The sequence below is a fragment of the Drosophila arizonae genome, chromosome 3, assembly GCF_054131065.1.
Source record: "Drosophila arizonae isolate 15081-1271.41 chromosome 3, UAZ_ARI_1.0, whole genome shotgun sequence".
Classification (NCBI taxonomy): domain Eukaryota; kingdom Metazoa; phylum Arthropoda; class Insecta; order Diptera; family Drosophilidae; genus Drosophila; species Drosophila arizonae.
Genome location: NC_142923.1, coordinates 1,667,746 through 1,685,407, shown reverse-complemented (window position 1 = coordinate 1,685,407; position 17,662 = coordinate 1,667,746). Strand labels below are relative to the sequence as shown.

The following is a 17,662-nucleotide window of genomic DNA, read 5'->3' as shown; positions in this document are numbered from 1 at the left end:
GGGATACCAATATGTATGCGTGGCAGTGTTAGTGTGTTTGCGTATGTTTGCTGCTCTTTTGGACGCATCATAAATAATGCGCCCAGGTGACACGAATCCCCAGCGCTTATCAAACGAAGCGCCATGAATTTAAGCAAAAGGAATGCGAATAAATGAACGTGCGTAAGAAAACAAATGGTTCAAGAAGACGAAAAGTGAAGTGAAGATGTTCCTGCAGCAGAGAGAGGGAGGGAGGGAGAGAGAGAGACTGTAGGCATAATGGACTTGAGCAATATGTGATAAGGGTTGAGCACACTTAAGAGCTAAAAACTATGCTTGCAGTATAAGCTTGAAGAGTTATAGTCGCCTTATAGATATAATCCCGTTTTATATGATTGCTTATGTGGTAAATCTGTGAGATTTTTATAAACCCAAAAAGTGTTATTTTATGCAGGTAGAGGAGGAGGAGTGTGGAATCAGCTTTAGCTCCAAATGAGCATCATTAGATAGATATATGTATATAAGTAATAAATATAGTTATATCTTTGATAAATGTAGTTATATATGAATTCCAACCCAAACTCAAAACTCACTTAGTCAAATGAGAATTGTAATATAATTTCATCGATAGACGAGGTCTCCAGTTACCCACCAATTTATTAGCAAAAACCAATGGCAAACCCTTTCCCTTCACACACACACACACACACACCCCTCTAGACACACACGTATGTACAACCAATGCTAATAGATTAACTTTAAGACCCTCTTTAATCCACATATGCTGAAATTTAATGAAGGGTTATATATTTATTTTTATATGACAATTATTTGATTATAGACTTATGGGCAAGTGACACGCCCACAATTCAAGTGAAATGCAAATCGAGTAAGATTTGGCAACAGTTGTAAGGGAACACATTAGGCAGTTTAAAGCGTTGCGCCTCATTGAACTCTGGAAGAGAAAGGGGAGGGAGACAGATAGAAAGAGACCGAGGCAGAGGAAGAGGGAGAGGAAGGGAAACTCTTGGTGAACTTGTGCCCGGAGCCAAGGCCGAGGCCACAGCCAAAGCCATTGCGGCCGTCATTACCACGCCCATTAATGCAAATTAAAGAGCAATGCGGACATATGCCCGGAAAATAGCTGAATGGGTATGCTCGACTGACTGACTGCCTGTCTGCCTCTGCCTGCCTGCCTAGGCAAATGTCACAGCGCATTATCATTCATAAATCAAAACATGGAAATTGCAATGTCTCTCTCAATCTGTGCATAGCGAGGGTTGTTTTCACATTTTTTCAATTTTCAAATACCCTCAACCTACCTCCCCCCACTCCTCCCCTCCGCAGACACACTCTAATAAACATATACAAAAAAAAAAAAAATTGAAACGAAGTGAGTTATGAATAAATTAAGACATTTGCTCACTTTTTTCCTGTTTATGTTGCCATCTATTAAATTGGCATTAGAGTCGGCCAGAGCTAGGGGTAGGGCCAGAGGGCCACAGGGCTAAGGGTTGGGCATTGCAGCAGCAGCCAAGTGGCTCAGTTGCTCAGGCCCAAAATTAAGTTGTCAACGGCGAAATTTTCTACAGAAATTCGCGTTAAATATGAAATCGGAGATTCGCTAGGGAAGTTGTTGTCCCTATGTCAGAGTCAGGAAAGATATACATACACATATGTGTTATATGATATGATATATGTCAGGCCATATGATATATGTATATACTATGATGCGGTAGGTTAAACTATAAATGAAGTCAACTGAAGAAAGGGAAACGTGCTTGAATAATACTCCAAATAAGACAATCAAATACCCTCTAATTACTTATCCCAGATGCTATAAAAAATTCAAATAGAAATATATATTTAGGCAAGCCAATGTTTCCCGACTAAAAATAGGTGGATCCGAGCAGAAAGTTTTCAGATCTAAGACTGAAGATTTCATATGACTTAAATTGACATTAGATAAATCATTTTTAGTCAATCTCAAGAGAATCAAGGGAATCTACAATATTCTGATCATTTTTTGGGATCTCGCTCAAAATCTCAGAGTTATACTTTCCTAAAACGGCGGAAGATCTACATAATGTTATCCGAGTTGCCGCGCCTTTAATAACCGATAAATATATCTCAAATATATATCGAGTCAAAGGCTTAGATTCCGAATTCCAAAGAATTTCCATGGAATTCTTTAAAGTGGGTATGGATATGAATGGCAAGTTAGATGGATAGATGTATAGGTGGACTTTAAGGTAGCTGAACGAATGTTCACAGAAACTTTTTTTACACCAATATTCCAATATTCTCTTTACACTTCATATACGTGTATATATTATACAAAAGTTAGCATTCCAATATTAGAATCAACTGCTCTCGGTCTCTCTCTCCCGTTGTTCCAACTGCGTCTCCTCCTCCAATTTACTGCCCCACATTCTAATTCCCCCCAATGCATAACACACACACACTTGATGACGCCAACCGAAATACCCCACTCCAGGCAAATCGAAAGTGTATGTGAAAAACGAAAACAGAAAACGAAAGAAAAATACGGATGTGGCAATCAGAAATCCTGTCGAGCGATTTTCAATGAAAATTCATCAGCATGTCAGCGAAAACAGAGTCTGGAAGACAGGCACCGAATATATGCCAGCTCTACCTCTACCCCAACCTCTACTCCTACCTCTCTTAGCTATGCCTTCTGCTTAAGTCTGGGCTGTGCGTTGTTTTCTTAGTAACGTCGCACGCCCACCCAAAGCGTTTTCCATTTGCTCAAGCGAAGGAAGGGGAAAAAAAATCATCAACGGGGTAAACGTTTATGTCGCTCGATTTATATATATGTTTATATATGCTCATATGTATTTTGACAGACAGTTGGCAGCGGCTTTCGGGCCAGGGAGCTGAGGGGCTGGCAGAGCGAGCGGGACAGCTCGGTGCGTCTTCAATTACGACACGAGCGTTGAAAATAAAAATTCAGCAGTCGTCATTTTGCCATATGGGAGATGTCACAAGCCAAAGAAAATCAGCGTGAAAGTGTGTGGGGAAAGGGGAGGGGAACGTGCGGAACGTGGCGTGTAGGTAAATCAGAGTTGGGCCTACCGCAGAGCCTAAGCAGAGCGATGTTTTGGCTAAGGAAATATCAGCAACGACGTCAAACAAATGGACAACACACGAAGTGAATGATCATAATGAAGTTCATAATGTAAATGCTGCTGATGTGGTTGCTGATGATGGCTGTTGATGGCGGCGCTGAGGGCCGTTAAAAAGCCAACGTCGAATAGCTGCGAAAAGTAAAGCCGCTCGTAAAACTCAAACGAGGCGAGCAAAGCAAAAACATGGCGCCAAATAACCGCAAAACATAACGACAGCAGCAGCAGCAGCAGCAGCAACAACAACAACAACAACAACAGGAGCAACAATAACAGCAACAGCAGCAACAACAAGAAACAGCCCCTGCCTGAAGCAAGGATCAGCACGTTGTTGGCGACGTTCGACGCCATTTTGTAAAAGAAAAGTGCATATAATAATATAAAACAACAACAACAACAATTGCCACATAGACACACACATACACACACACACATGTATAAGAAGTCAAAGCAAACAAAACAGTAAAAAGCTTGTGTAGAATGCAAAACGAATATTTGATACGCTATGAAATTGTTGAACTATTTAATAGAGAAGAATTGTAAAGGAAAATTAATGAAGCTAGATGAAATTTAAGCTTGAATTTATGTATATCATATGATATATATTAAACCGAGAATAGGAGATGAGAAAGGTTAACAGAAGAAGACTAAATTAGTCAAAATGGCTGCTAACTTTGACAAGAACTTTAAGCCCAATCAGCAAGCCTATATACTCTCTCTCTCTCTCTCTCTCTCTCTCTCTCTCTCTTCTTCAGAAGAGGTAGCAAAGTAGAGCTAGGAACATGACAGCCATAAGGTGGGGCATGGAGAGCCTAGAGCTGCTGGGGTGGGGCCACGAAATGGGCGCCTGTGATTTGGCTTTGGTGAAAAGTGGAAAATGGCGAATATGTCGCCGAGCATCGTAAAAATTTATGCCCAAACCGTAAGGCCAGCTAAATGGCCTTCAGAACGAGAAAAGGAGCCGGGGCGAACCTCGAAGAGTCATGCAGGAATATACATATATATATATATATACATATATATCTATTGAAATAGAATGGGTGCTGGTCAAATTGCGTTCTTATGGCACTTTAGTGGCGAAATCAAATTAGAATTTATGTTAAGTTGGCAATCATAAATGGAATGGCGCCCATGGCCCGTGGACCCCACCAAGAATCGCATAAACCCAACGAGAAATGGGCATTAAAAATGCTTATGGACTGGAACTGCAAATGTCGCGCTCAAATGGCGAATGGAGAATGGCGTATAGAGAATGGCAAATGGAATGGCGAATGGCGAATGGCACGGCAAAGATTTTTCTAGTTTTCATCGTCAATTTTTATGCTCATTTTTACAGTTTTTGGGGCGCCCCAATGCGAGCAGCAAAAAGTTTTTTAGGCGCACTTCAATTGGCGACTGTGGCAATGTGCGCCACCTAGCGGCCAGCTAAGGTAGTACAGAAACCACATTGCAAGACGTTGTACACTGAGAGAAATAGGCGAAACAATAAAAATGTTATTTTATAACTGTGTATTAAAAAGAACTCAGAAAAGCAATCGTGTTGAAAAATCACTTGAAAGCGATTAAGGTGACCATATTTTAAGACAGTTTGCAGTTAAGAAATTCATTAAAAATAATAGCAACAGTTTTTAAATGCGATTTTTGCATTTGTAGAACACATTTTAGGCTTTAGGGTGACCATATTTTATGATTTTGAATTTTAAATTATTTCCGAAACTAGTTTCATGTAATGTTATGTAATATGCTGTCCAATATGATTTTGTTTGCTGTTTAAACAGATAATAGCTATTGGGATGACCATATTTTAGTTATAATTGAATACAAATATTTCCAATAGTAGTTAGTCGTAAAATTTTTATATTTAGCTGTGCTGTTCCTGAATTGAAAACGTTTTCTCTTTGCTAAATTATTTTATGTATATTAGGGAGACCATACTTTGCTCGCGTAACAATAAGTTTCTCATAAATACTTGCAAAAACAAAACTAAAGTTTACATACAACAAACTTTACATATTTAACAATAATTAAGGTGACCATATTTTAGAAAAAAAATTCAATTAAATTATTAATGTACTATAGTGTTGCATAGTTTGTTTTACTTAAAACCCAATCCCGAATCAATTACAGACTCAGGTTGGAAATCCATTAATATAATAGAGTGACCATATACTATGAGCTACTAGCTGTGGCTTGTAATGCACGCCATCTGTTGTCCACTTGGAGGCATTACTCACGCCACATTTAGCGCATTCAAGTGCTTAGCGTGTTAATTTGCACCAGTTTCTAGTCTTAACTTAACTTAACTCAACTCAACTCAACGGGGGTTGCTCGACCCAGGAGGGTTGCCCTCCTAGCCCAGGGGCTACAAATCCAGTCAAAATATCTCTCTCTGTGTGTCTGTCTGTCTGTTAAGCCCCTTCACAATTGCCATTTGATTGAGTGATGCGTTGCGCTGTTCGCTGTAAAAACTCTCGCTCTATCTCTGGATGATGCTGTTGAGGGGGTGCAACAACATCATCATCATTATCATCGTTTTGATGAGCATTAAATTAACTGTAGCTGCACTTTACACATTTTACATATGTCGCCTAAGTTTTAGGTCTAGCTGGGTGGTTGCTCCGTGGGTTGGTTGGTTGGTTAGTTAATATTCCCTCGAGTGCAAAAAAAAAAAAAAAAAGTAAAACAAGAAAACAAGAGTCGAAAATCAAAGCGCATGCACTCAAAAGATCTGAAACTACGGACTCTACGTAATTCAATAGCCCAAAAGCCGACACACTGCCTCCTGTCTCCTTCTCCCCCTGCTCCTGTTCTGCTCTGCCCCCTGCTTCTCATCCTTTTCATCCATTGCCTTTGACATGCAGACTCTGGACAGGCACTCATCAAACTTTTGACATGCAACTCAACATTGATAGGCGGAGGCGGGCGGGCGGGGAGGCCAAAGAGAGCATTCGAGGCTGCTGCTGCTGCTGCTGCTGCGCCTTTTTGCATGCAAAATGTCAGCGCATATGTCAGACTTTTGCATACGACTAGCCCAATGCCCATTGCCCATTGCCCATAGTCCATAGTCCATAGCCCTAGCTCTGCTTCCGCTCGAGGGCTGTTTGTTGCACTTCAAGTGCGCTTCGTGCAACATATATTCAATTTTATTTCAATATCCAAACATATTGTGGTTGACAGCAAATATAAGCATATCAAAGATTTAATATCATAGATCATGATCGCTTTCAATACTTATTTATACGAGGTCTATTTTATTTTATTATTTTTGTCTCCTCGGGCAACTCTTCGTTTGTGGCCTGCTCCTTAAGCAGAGAACCTGCTCCTGAATTGCTGAAGTTCTATATAAATTCTATAACACCATACCATAGACTGTCTCTCGCTCACTTTGTCCCTCTCTCCATCACCATTTGCCCCACTATTCTTCTCTTTCAGGTAGTGATCCTCTACAACTTGCTCTTATTATTCTATCTCTTTCTGGTTTCCCTCTCTCTTTATTTCTTTCTGTAGCTCTCTTTCTCTCTCTCTCTCTCTCTTACTTTCTGTCTCTATTCGTCTCTCTCTTACCCACTGTTTATCAGTCTATGTCATCTCTCTCTCTATTCTCTCTATATCCCTCTATCTCTCTCTTATTTACCTATCTCCCTCTCATTTTTCTCTCTATCTCTCTATTCTCTATCTATCTCACTCTATCTTTCTCTCTCCCTCTTTTCTCTCTGTATCCCTGTTTGTCTCTCTTCTCTATCTATTTCCTTCTCCCATTCTCTCTCTCACTCTCTCTTACTCTATCTCTCTCTCTCACTCTCTCTTACTCTATCTCTCTCTCTCACTCTCTCTTACTCTATCCCTCTCTCTCACTCTCTCTTACTCTATCTCTCTCTCTCACTCTCTCTTACTCTATCTCTCTCTCTCTCATTTATCTCTAACTACCTCTCTTTCTCTTTCTCATTCGATCCCTCTCTCTCTATATATATCTTTCTCACTCTCTAGTTCATATCTTCTCTTTCTATATATCCAAAACCTCAATAGGATCGTCAACTCCGTCAAAGACCTCTCGCATTTCCAGCTTTGAATTTCCCGCCTGGTTTTCTTTTTTTTCCCCCAAGTCCAAATGCATTTTGATGCAAAACTGAAGCGAAGTTTGAACCTCACTTCTTTGACCCAACTAGTCCTCACACTACCCCTAACCCTAGCCCGTACTCCCCCTACCCTCTATAACTCTACCTCACCCCCTCACCCTCCCCCTCCCACTGCTGTTGGACTGCCCTATCGCAATCTCTCTCTGTGTGTGTGTGTTGGCTATGATGTCTCTGTAACTGTAATTGATGCTGACTTTTTGACAGTTTGAATGCTGAAAAGCGAACAGATGAGCAGTGCCAGAAAAAAAGGAGAGCAAGGGCGTTCTCTACGGCTATTCAGAGGGCGTGGCACAGACCACGTCTACACTTACAAACAACACAAATGACAATTTTGATTAGTTTTGTGACAGTTTTTCGTGATTTGAATTCAATTATGATTAGCGAACGCGAGCAGCTGACAAAAAGCTAAATGCTACGACATCAACGAATCGAGGGTATTTCGATTTCTTTTTTTCTTCTTCTTTTTCATTTTCGGAACTGGATCAATAAATGCGCCATTTAGAGTCAATATTTTGATTTGGAGCGCAGCGAGAACAAAACAAAGGCAGAGGGAAAATAAAGGAACGCAGCGCACTAAACAAATAGAAAAACTTTTACAGCGACAATGGAAAGCGGGGGCGATCAGGGTAACCACGATGATGATGATGATGATGATGATGATGACGATAATGATGATGGTGTAAAAGAAGCAGAAGAAGAAAACGTGTTCAATGCCTGCGCCCATTGTCAAAAAGAATCAACAAAAAACTGAAATCGGATATTAAATGCACAACAAACAGCAACAACAACAACAACAACAAATAATAACAACAAACAGCTAGAGAAAACGGACAAAGGCGAACGCTTGAAATGAATACGCCAGAAGGAGACATTGCAGCCGGAGCAGCTACACTGAGAAAAAACTCGTAGAGGACTAGACTATTCGATCTTGTGAAAATCCAAAGAGTTTTTGTAAAACTTAAATCATATCTTGTTCAAAATCAATCATAGTATGTATAGTCTTTGGTATTGCACTCTGTAAGACTTAGATTAGACATTAGGGTTACCATATTCTTATAAATATAGCGAATATACCCTGTAAGAGTAGTTTAACAAATACGGCTCAATATTATGTCAATAATTAGGAATTTAAATAAGTGTAAGCATCAGGGTGACCATATTTCAGGGGCTAAGAATACGATATTAATTAAACAGTCTATAAACCTTGGAAAGTTATATCAATTATTCCTTTTTTTTAGCTTTTGAAACTTAACACGTTCATTAGGGTGGCCATATTTCGAGCAAACACCCTAATAAGTTGCCTTAAAAATATTTGTAATATATGAGCTCAAGATGATTTTGCGTAGCTTCACGATTATTTATACTTCGTGACCCTACAAAATTAAGATGACCATATTCAGGCACTAGAAATACTAAATTTACTAAAAGTACCTATGAAAGTCGTTCGTTAAATGACTAAATTAATTTATTTTTAATTATTGATTTTCATTGAAAAACTCACAGATATACATTTAGTGATAGGGTGACCATAAATCTTAAAATATAGACTATTAATATTAACTACAAAGGGACCATATATTTAGATATATATTGAAAGTTTGCATACCAACAATTTTACATTATACCTATATATCCTTATATACTTAAGCTATAATCCCAACAATGCCCAATTTCGCGCAGTGTACTAGTGTTAACTAGAGCAGCAGGCAGGCGACTCTGGTGGCAACTAAATAGTTGCACTAATATGTCCATGACGATGGCAAAAATGGTAAAATAAAACCCACAGCACGTGTGTGTGTGCGCGTGCATGTGTGTCGGTGTGTGTGTGTGTGTGTGCTTGCTGGAAAAGCCAGCTGTGTCCCTCTTACAGTTTTGGCTAGGAGCTGCCTCGTAATTGAGGCAAAAGTTAAGGACCAGCATCGCAGGACAATACGAGAAAAGGCTGCGCAAAGTGCAGGCAGCAGGAGCAGGAGCAGGAGTAGCAGCAGTAGCAGGAGCAGCAGCAGTAGCAGCAGTACGAAATGGAGGCATAACTCCAAATGGCCATTCGATATGGTTACTTAAAGGGTAATTAAATTAAACGTGCAGCAGAAACAGCAGTCGACGCAGCGTGTTGTCCCTGTTGACATCCACAACAAAAGGACACGCGGCGAATATCCTTTCTGCTAGCTGAATCACAGCACCCTTTCGACAGAGTGAGAGAGAGACAGAGAGAGAGAGAGCGAAACTTCGACTCGTATATGCATATTTCATTATGACAGCAGGAGGCGCGCCGTGGCAGGGGCAAGCTGAATGAGGGTTGCTAAGCGAGAGGCGGAGGCTGCCGGTAAGGATGCTCATAAAGGATGCTTCCTATCGCGTGTCAAATCATCGTTATGATTGCAATGTTACCTGCCAACCCCTCACCCCACCACCTCCTGCTCTACACCTTCCCCCTCTCTGCAGCTATCTAACACATCGTGTTTTTTTTTTATCATTTGTTTAGCCAGACAACGCCTTGAAATTGATGATCAAATGATGATTAAAATGTATTCATGCAGGCTTTTTTATTAACTGGATGAACCCGGGCAGGGGGTGGGAGGAGGCGAGTGTCCTGCTGAAGCTGCCTAATGATTGCGTTGATTAATTATGAATCAATTACATTGTAAAAAACTAAAGCGAATTTACGTTGGTTTTCGGAATAGAATTTGAATGGAGAATGAAATTTCATTTGCTACGGTTAGGCATATGGAATTTGTGGAGGACGTATGGAGCGGGTTCACATGGAAGGGGGTTTGAGCTTTGAATTTATTTGGTTTAAGTGCTGAGTTCAACTGATTTCAGCATCGAGCTGAAGGCTTAGCAGAAAAATTGTTTACATGAAACTTAAATCGTATGAAAGGTAGAGAAAAATAATAATATAATATAATTTAATTTTTTTTTAATAATAAATTATTAAATATTTATTTTAAGACTAATACAAAAGGGTTTACGACTCTAGAAAATATTCAACATTAACGGAGTGCACTGATAAATATTTATATATTAATATATTTATTGTATAATATAAATACATATAAAAAACCAAATTAATTTTTAATTTATTTCATTTATTCATTTATATATTTATGCACTTCGATATTTCTAACTTGTTATGCTTAAATATTTTTTTATATTCATATTATATTCATTAGAAATAACTGTAACTTAATTCAATTTAGTAATCTTTTCATTTTATTAATAAAATGCAAAAAAAAAAAAAAAAAAAAAAGTAACAATAATAATCTTGAAAATTCGAGCAAAAATAAAAAATAAAAACTTTATGCAAACACAAACTTTGTTAACCCCGATAGAGTTCTATGCGGCTTATAGATGATAATGATGATGTGCATGAAGATGATGATGACTTAGCTAACCAATGCAAGAGGATTGGGTCAGTGAATGTGCGCTTAATGTAACCACATTTACATACATACATAAACACACATACATACACATACATGCACATACATATATACATATTATGTGCTGCATTTTAAAGGGCACAAATTAGAAGCTGAATTCAACAGAAATTTATTTACAGCATACTTCAGTCAAAATGTCGAGACTCAAAGCAATCAAAAAATAACTGAAAAGTTTCTTAATTAAAATCAAATTTGTGTTACAATTCGACATGAAAAAGTATTGCGCCATCTCTCTCTCTCTCTCTCTCTCTCTCTTTGCCTTCCTGCCTCCCCCTCCCCTCTTACTCAATCCCCATTGCTGGACCAATTAAAAGTAGACAAAAATTAAATTATGCAGTTAGAAAACAGCTGCACGAAGAGCGCCGGCTAAAAAATAAAAAAAAAAAGAGAAGATTGGCTACAGCAGTTGGTCGCCCAAAAGCTACAATTGAATTAGAAAGCAGAAGAAGTAAATGAAGAAGAAGCAGCAGCAGCAGCAGCAAGAGAAAGAGGAAGAGCAACAGCAGCGGCAGCAGCAAAATGTTTGCCTCTGCTACAAGCGAAGGTGGCATCCCATTCAAGTGCGGCGAATTGAATTTCTCTTGCTTAGTTTTGTATATTTGTATACCCTAGACGAGCGTGAATTCGGGGTATATTGAAGGAGATGGTGGGGTTTAGCCTTTAAATATATCTGATTGATTATGATGAAAAACTTAGTATAGATAACCACACCTAACTGTTCGCCCCCTCACTTCCCCCTCCCTTCGTCACTCGACAGGGTATCTCCTAGTCGTACACTCCCCACTAGAACACTCTTGTTTCATTTTTTTTTTTTTTGCTCCCACTCTTCGCTTTTGGCATTTTATTCAAGTTTTTGGCAAAATGGCGCAGCGCATTGTGTAGCAGGGCAATGGGTGTGTGTGGGTGCGAGAGGGAGAGAGGCACAAGGAGGAGGGAGACAAATTATAGTCAAAAGAAAATGTGATTTTGCAGCAAATGGTGGACGCGCAGCTATAGAAAACAAGACGGCAACGCTTTGTAATTAAATTGAGCGCCGAAAAGCCCGAACAAAAAAAAAAAAAAAGCATGAAATAAAATTTGAAGCAAATAAAAAGAAAGGCAAATACAACCACAAAAGAAAAGCGCGCCAGAGAGCGAGCGAGAGGGGCGAACAATGGCGGCGGCTGCTAATAAAATAAACGAAAAGCTTTTGTAAGCAAATTGAAAACATAAACAAACGAAAATTGATCAACACAAAAAACAAGAAAGCAAAAGAGAGCGAAACAGCAAAAAAAAAAAAAAAAAAAAAGGAACTAGAGTAAAAGGACGCAGCACACAAAGGATAAACCAAATGTTTTTGCTAGCAAAACAAAAGCCAAAGCGAAAAACTGACTAAAGCAAAAACAACAAAAGTCACAATAACAACAACAGGAAAAAAGTGCATAACAAAAGTTTTTTTCGCACAACAAAAACACAATAAGCAAATGTATATGAAATTCAATTTGTGCGAAAATAAACAAAATGGCGCCTGTGTTAGTGTGCGTATGTGTGTGTGTATGTGGGGAACAACAGCAGAAATTCGATTAAAACTTTTGCACTGCCCAAAATACACACACACACACACACATACATACTCATGCACGCACGCACACAGAAATAAGCGCAAATTAAAGAAAAACAAGCAGCGCCGCCGACTGCGCGCGGGCAGCATTAAAGTTTTGCCCAAAAATAAAAACAAAATCAAACTTTAAGCAGCAACTGTAAAAGCGAAGCAGTCGTAAAAACGTGCAGGCAAAAAGTTAGCGGCGAGTGTTGAAAGCGCCCGCAACAGCAGCGATAACAACAACAGCAGCAACAACAACAGCAGCAACATCAACAACGGGAACAGGAACCATAACAATGGCTGCACTTGCTCATAAACTGCAGTTGTGCATGCACTGCCCAATTGTAAACACAGCCAGCACAGTTTGACAGTCACTGCCCATGCAGCGCACATACATACAAACAGATGTAACAGCAACAGCCGCCGCACACTAGTTGTCACGCTCGCACACAGCATAGACACGCCCCTGAGCACACACACAGACACACACACATATACGGGAGTCGCTGCTCGCACTCACACGCACACGCAGTTTTCGAACGTCACAATTTTTCGAACTTGCGCCATTTCCCCTACTTGCGCGCGTCTGTGTGTGTTAACTTTGTGCATTTCTTTTATTTTCTTTGTTTTTGCTTCCACTTTTTTTTGGTTTTGGTTTTGATTTTGCTTTTGTACTCACTTTATCATGTCCGGTAGGCGTTCCGGTACTTTAGGGTGGGTGTTTTTCTTCACATAGCTCGATGATAGCGCCTCGGTGCATGCCAGCATTAGCTCCGTGGATAACTCGACCGGATGTTGTGGTGATTTTTCTTCGGGTAACTGCAAATGGCGAGTGAACGAAACGAGAATAGAAAATATGAAATACAAATAAGAAATGACAAAAAATGAAATACAAAATACAACAACAAAGTCAAGAAGTGTCAATGTACCGTTGCTGCTGTTGTTGCTGTCGTGTTGTTGTTGTTGTTGTTGGTGCACAATTGTTGCATGCTTTGCGGCGTTAAGCGACATATTTCGTGTGTGTTCAAATTAATTATAAAAGTTAACAGCTACAACAATAACAACAACAACAACAACACTAGTGGCGGCGGCGGCGGCAACGAACACTCGCATCAATCAAAATGTTAATTGATGTTTTTTAACGCGACGCGCTTTATCTCTTTCTCCTCTCTCTTCCTCTACTTCTCCCTCTCCCTCTCCCGCTCTGCTGCGGCTGCTTCTTCTTCATTACATGACAAGCGGCGTGCGCGCTGATCCATCAGCCAAGGCAGCAGGAGAGAGGAGTGTAGTGAGTAGGAGAGCGAAGTGAAGTGGAGTGAGCAACTAGGTGACAAAGCACAACAATAAACACGAGCCAAAACAACAACAGCAACAGCAACAACAACGACAGAGCAGTAAAGGAATATCCATATATATTTTTTATGGAAAGCAACAACAACAATAACAATGGATAAATAAAAGTGGCTTTTTACGCGCTTTAACGATTGATTTAACAGCAGGCCGCAAAATATACACACACACATACATATGCATACATACATACATGTAAACATTTATGCATATACATAAAAAATAAAACAATAACAAAAGAGACGCACGCGAAACTTGACAGTCAAATGCTGACAAATTGTGTGAAAGGCAAAAGGAGAGAGAGAGAGAGAGAGAGGGCGAGATGGATGGAGAAAGGGGAGTGTGGCTGGAGGAGTTTGACATTTGCGGCTAGTGCGTTACGAATTTATAGGCCACAACAATAACAACAGCAACAACAACAACAACAATGCGTCGCCGCGGCCAGTAAATAAAATTCAAATAAAAATGCCACACAAAATAAAAACAAAAACAAAGACAAAGGCGCAAAGGCGGCGGCAGCGGCAGAGGCAAAGGCAGAGGCAGCCAGCGCCAAATAAAAGCGTCAAAAGAAATGGCAAATAAACAAGCGCACAAAATAAGAAAACAATAAACTGTAAACTTGGCAAAGTTCGTGAGATTTGTAAGCGCTATCGGTCAAGTCGACTTGTGAATGCGCTACCTTTAAATAAATTTTTTTAGTTGTATAAAACATATAAAATTAATAAAAAATTAAAATTAATAATTTATACAAAAAATTGACTATAAGAAATATACATATAAAATTCTCCTTTTCAATAATAAATAAAATGGAATATTTTTATATACAAATTTAATATATATTTTGGGGGAAAGCGTTTAAAATAATAAATAAAATTAATATTTTGAAATACCAATTTAGTATATTAAAGTCCTCTTTTGCATGAAAGCATTTTCAATAAATGTTATAGTCACATTAAAGAAACGAAAAAATAATAATTACTGTTATTTATATTTATAATCATATATATATATGTACACATATATGTATATATATTCTATTTTTTATTATTTATTTTTTTCAAAATTCTATGTCTGTAAATTTCACTACTTTCTTTATATACTATGAGATTTATTAAATAAAATAATATTTTGCCCTATATTGTTACCAAGCTCATCTAGAAACTAAAATGCCCTACAATCGAAATATATTTTCTGGCTGTGGCGTAGGGAGAAAAAGCAAATCAGCGCAGCCAAGTGTTAAGTGGCCAAGTCAGGGACCAGAGCCGACAAGGAGGCAAGCAGCAGGAGCCGGGATCAGAGACGGAGAGAATGTGAATATGTGAGAGAGAGAGGGAGAGGGAAAGAGTGAACGCGAGCCAAGTTTAAAGCATACGACGCAGTTGAGGGAATTACGATTCTAGATGCAATTTGATGGCGACAGTTTGGCGACACTTTTATAGCAACAATTTCTCTTCTTCTTCTTCTACTTCTTCTTCGGCTGCCTTTTACTCACCTGGAAACTTTTGCTGATGGCATCGAAGAGCGTCGCAATGGAGTTGCCCAGCAGCGCATGACGCGCTATCTGTGGACAAACGGAGCACGCATTCCGATAGAGCTGGACGGCAAGTGTGACGGATCTGTCAAGGATCAAGGAATGAATGTATTCGATTCTCTCTTAAGCTCCAACTCTACTTACTTCTTGGAGATCTCGGAATTTTCCTCCAGGCCCTTGCTAATCACATAGTTGGTCAGCACTCCCAGACCGTCCATGTTGAGGAACGCCTGGAAGTCGTAGGTCTGGGCCTTCGGAATCACACGCAACAGATTGCCCAGCGTGCGATCTAGACCCTGATTACCGCCGCCCTTCATCACCAGATTCAAGAGCTTGGGCACGCTGCTGTCCCGCTTCACATGGGCGGGCAGAGGCTCCAAGGTGGCGAGATAGTCGGCAGCACTGAGCGGGGAAGGAGGAGAGAGAGAAGAGCGATTATTTTGAGATATGTGGGATAAATGTCTACACAAGTATCAGCTGGTCTTAACTAGTGACATACTAACTTGGTTTATTAACTTCAAAAAGCATAAATAAGATTATCGATATCTATCGATTAACCAATATGGTGCAAAAAGCATCATAAACGTAGGCAATACAGATACTTGCTAGCCCTGCACTATAGCTATCCACATATATACTTGCATAATATACTGAAAATAGGCCTATCGATAGTTATCGACACTATTTGAACAAGAACTGATCGTAATGAACTATATAAGATGATAGTTCACTACTGTGACTAGGCTACACTACTGACTAGGCTACACTATGACCATATACAGGGTATATGGGATATATTACATTGGCAAAGTTATCGATATCGATAGTTACCGATTTGCTGACAATTTAGTTAATAAGCTGTGATCCATTTGATTTATATAATTTCTTGATAGTTAACAACTAGCTAAACAACAGTATAAGTCTCTACAGGGTATATGAGGTATGTTAGACTAGAGCATACACTTGACCAACTCACCATTGATTCATGCGCTGCTTGAGCTTCTTCATCTTCTTCTTGTAGCTGCGCGAATGCTCCCGACTGCCGGCGACGCCGCCAATATCAGACAGGGTGGAGGACATATCGCAGTCCTCGGTGGTGCTGGTGGTGTTCCCGTTGAGCAGCTCCGGCTCCTCGTCGCCACGCGCCTCATCCTGCTGCCGTGTGCTGGGCAGGGTCAACTCCAGTGCCCGCTGGCGAATGTGTTCGATGTTCTCCTCGTGCCGGCGCGCCGACTCCAGCTGCTTCTGCTGGATCTTGCGCTGCAGCTCCTCGGTGGTCTGTTGCTGCTGCACCTGGAGGGCGAGCAGACGCTCCTCGCGGTCGCGCGCCTTCTCACGTGCCAGCGCTTGGCGTTGGCGCTCCTTCTGCTCCTGCATTTTGCCAATGCGCTGCTCCTTCTCCAGCCGCGTCTCGTTCATCTTCTCCAGCTTGAGCAGGCGCTCCTTTTCCAATGCCTGGCGACGTCGCTCGACCGCAGCCTCCTTGGCGGCCTTCTCCTCGACACGCTTCTGGCGCTCCTGCTCCAGATCCTGCAGCCGACCTTCGGTCTCCTTGAAGGCCTCGAGCAGGTCCAGGCGCTTATTCTGCGCTTCGATATTCTTGATGAAGTTAATCTCCTTCAGCTTTTTGTCCTCGTCGTGCGCCTTCTCGATGATCTGGCGTAGGTAGAGCTCCCGATTCTCGGCAGCCCGCTGCAGTCGTCCCTCCATCTTCAGTCGCTTATCCTCGATCAGCTGCTTCTTGGCCGCCTTCACATCCTCCACGCGCACGAAGAGCTGCTGCAGCTTCGCTGCCTTCTCCTGCTGCAGCAGCGCCCGCTTCTGCTGTGCCCTGGCCTGCTTGGCCTGATACTTCTTCAGCGTCTCCTGCAGCGAGCGACGGCGCGATGGCGACGACAGCTTCTGATGCAGCTCCTGCGCACGACCGGGATGGCGAGCCACATAGGCCTGGAGAGTGGCCAGCGCCTCGGCACGCTCGTTCCAGGACATATCCGAGAGCAGGGCCTGATAGCGCAGCTCCAAGCTCGCATTCTCGTCGTCGCTCATCGTGACAAAGACGACGGCATCGTCGAGCGCCTGATCCGTACTGTCGTCCTGCTCCTCCAGCTGTACCTCCCCATCCGTTTCATCCGTTTCGGTGTCCACATCGATCTCTGTGCTCTCCAGCTCACGTATTTGACGCTCCAGCGACTCCTGCACCTCCACGAGGATGCGCTCGTTGCGCTCCTCCTCCACATCCTCGGCCGTTTGCTCCTCGATCTCATCGCAGGCCGCCAGCAGGCTGGCATTGGGCTTCACACAGCCATTGGGCAGCTTGCAGCGAGCGATGCTCTCGTATAGCTCCCCTATGGTCTTGGAGAACTCACAGTTCGTCTGGATTTTGATGTCGATCTTGTTGTGATCATCGTTATTACCTGCAAAAGGGGGAAGGGAGTGTGAGTATTATTTGACTGAGATCTCTGTCGCCCTCTCTCACTCGCTTGCTCTCCCTCACT

The 17,662-nt window shown here is 41.2% G+C and overlaps 1 protein-coding gene across 2 annotated transcripts in view; it reads right to left on the bottom strand.

Moving 5' to 3' along the window:
- The window catches only part of ssp3 (SCAPER domain-containing protein short spindle 3), a 39,523-nt gene that overhangs the window by 17,730 nt on the left and 4,131 nt on the right, over window positions 1–17,662 (bottom strand). For both annotated transcript variants that reach the window (XM_018003992.2, XM_089463483.1), the window contains exons 4-7: window positions 16,144–17,581; window positions 15,312–15,569; window positions 15,129–15,252; window positions 12,966–13,105 (exon numbers count right to left, since the gene is read on the bottom strand). In XM_018003992.2, coding sequence (XP_017859481.1) covers window positions 12,966–13,105; window positions 15,129–15,252; window positions 15,312–15,569; window positions 16,144–17,581 — 1,960 coding nt within the window. The remainder of the gene's footprint in view (window positions 1–12,965; window positions 13,106–15,128; window positions 15,253–15,311; window positions 15,570–16,143; window positions 17,582–17,662) is intronic.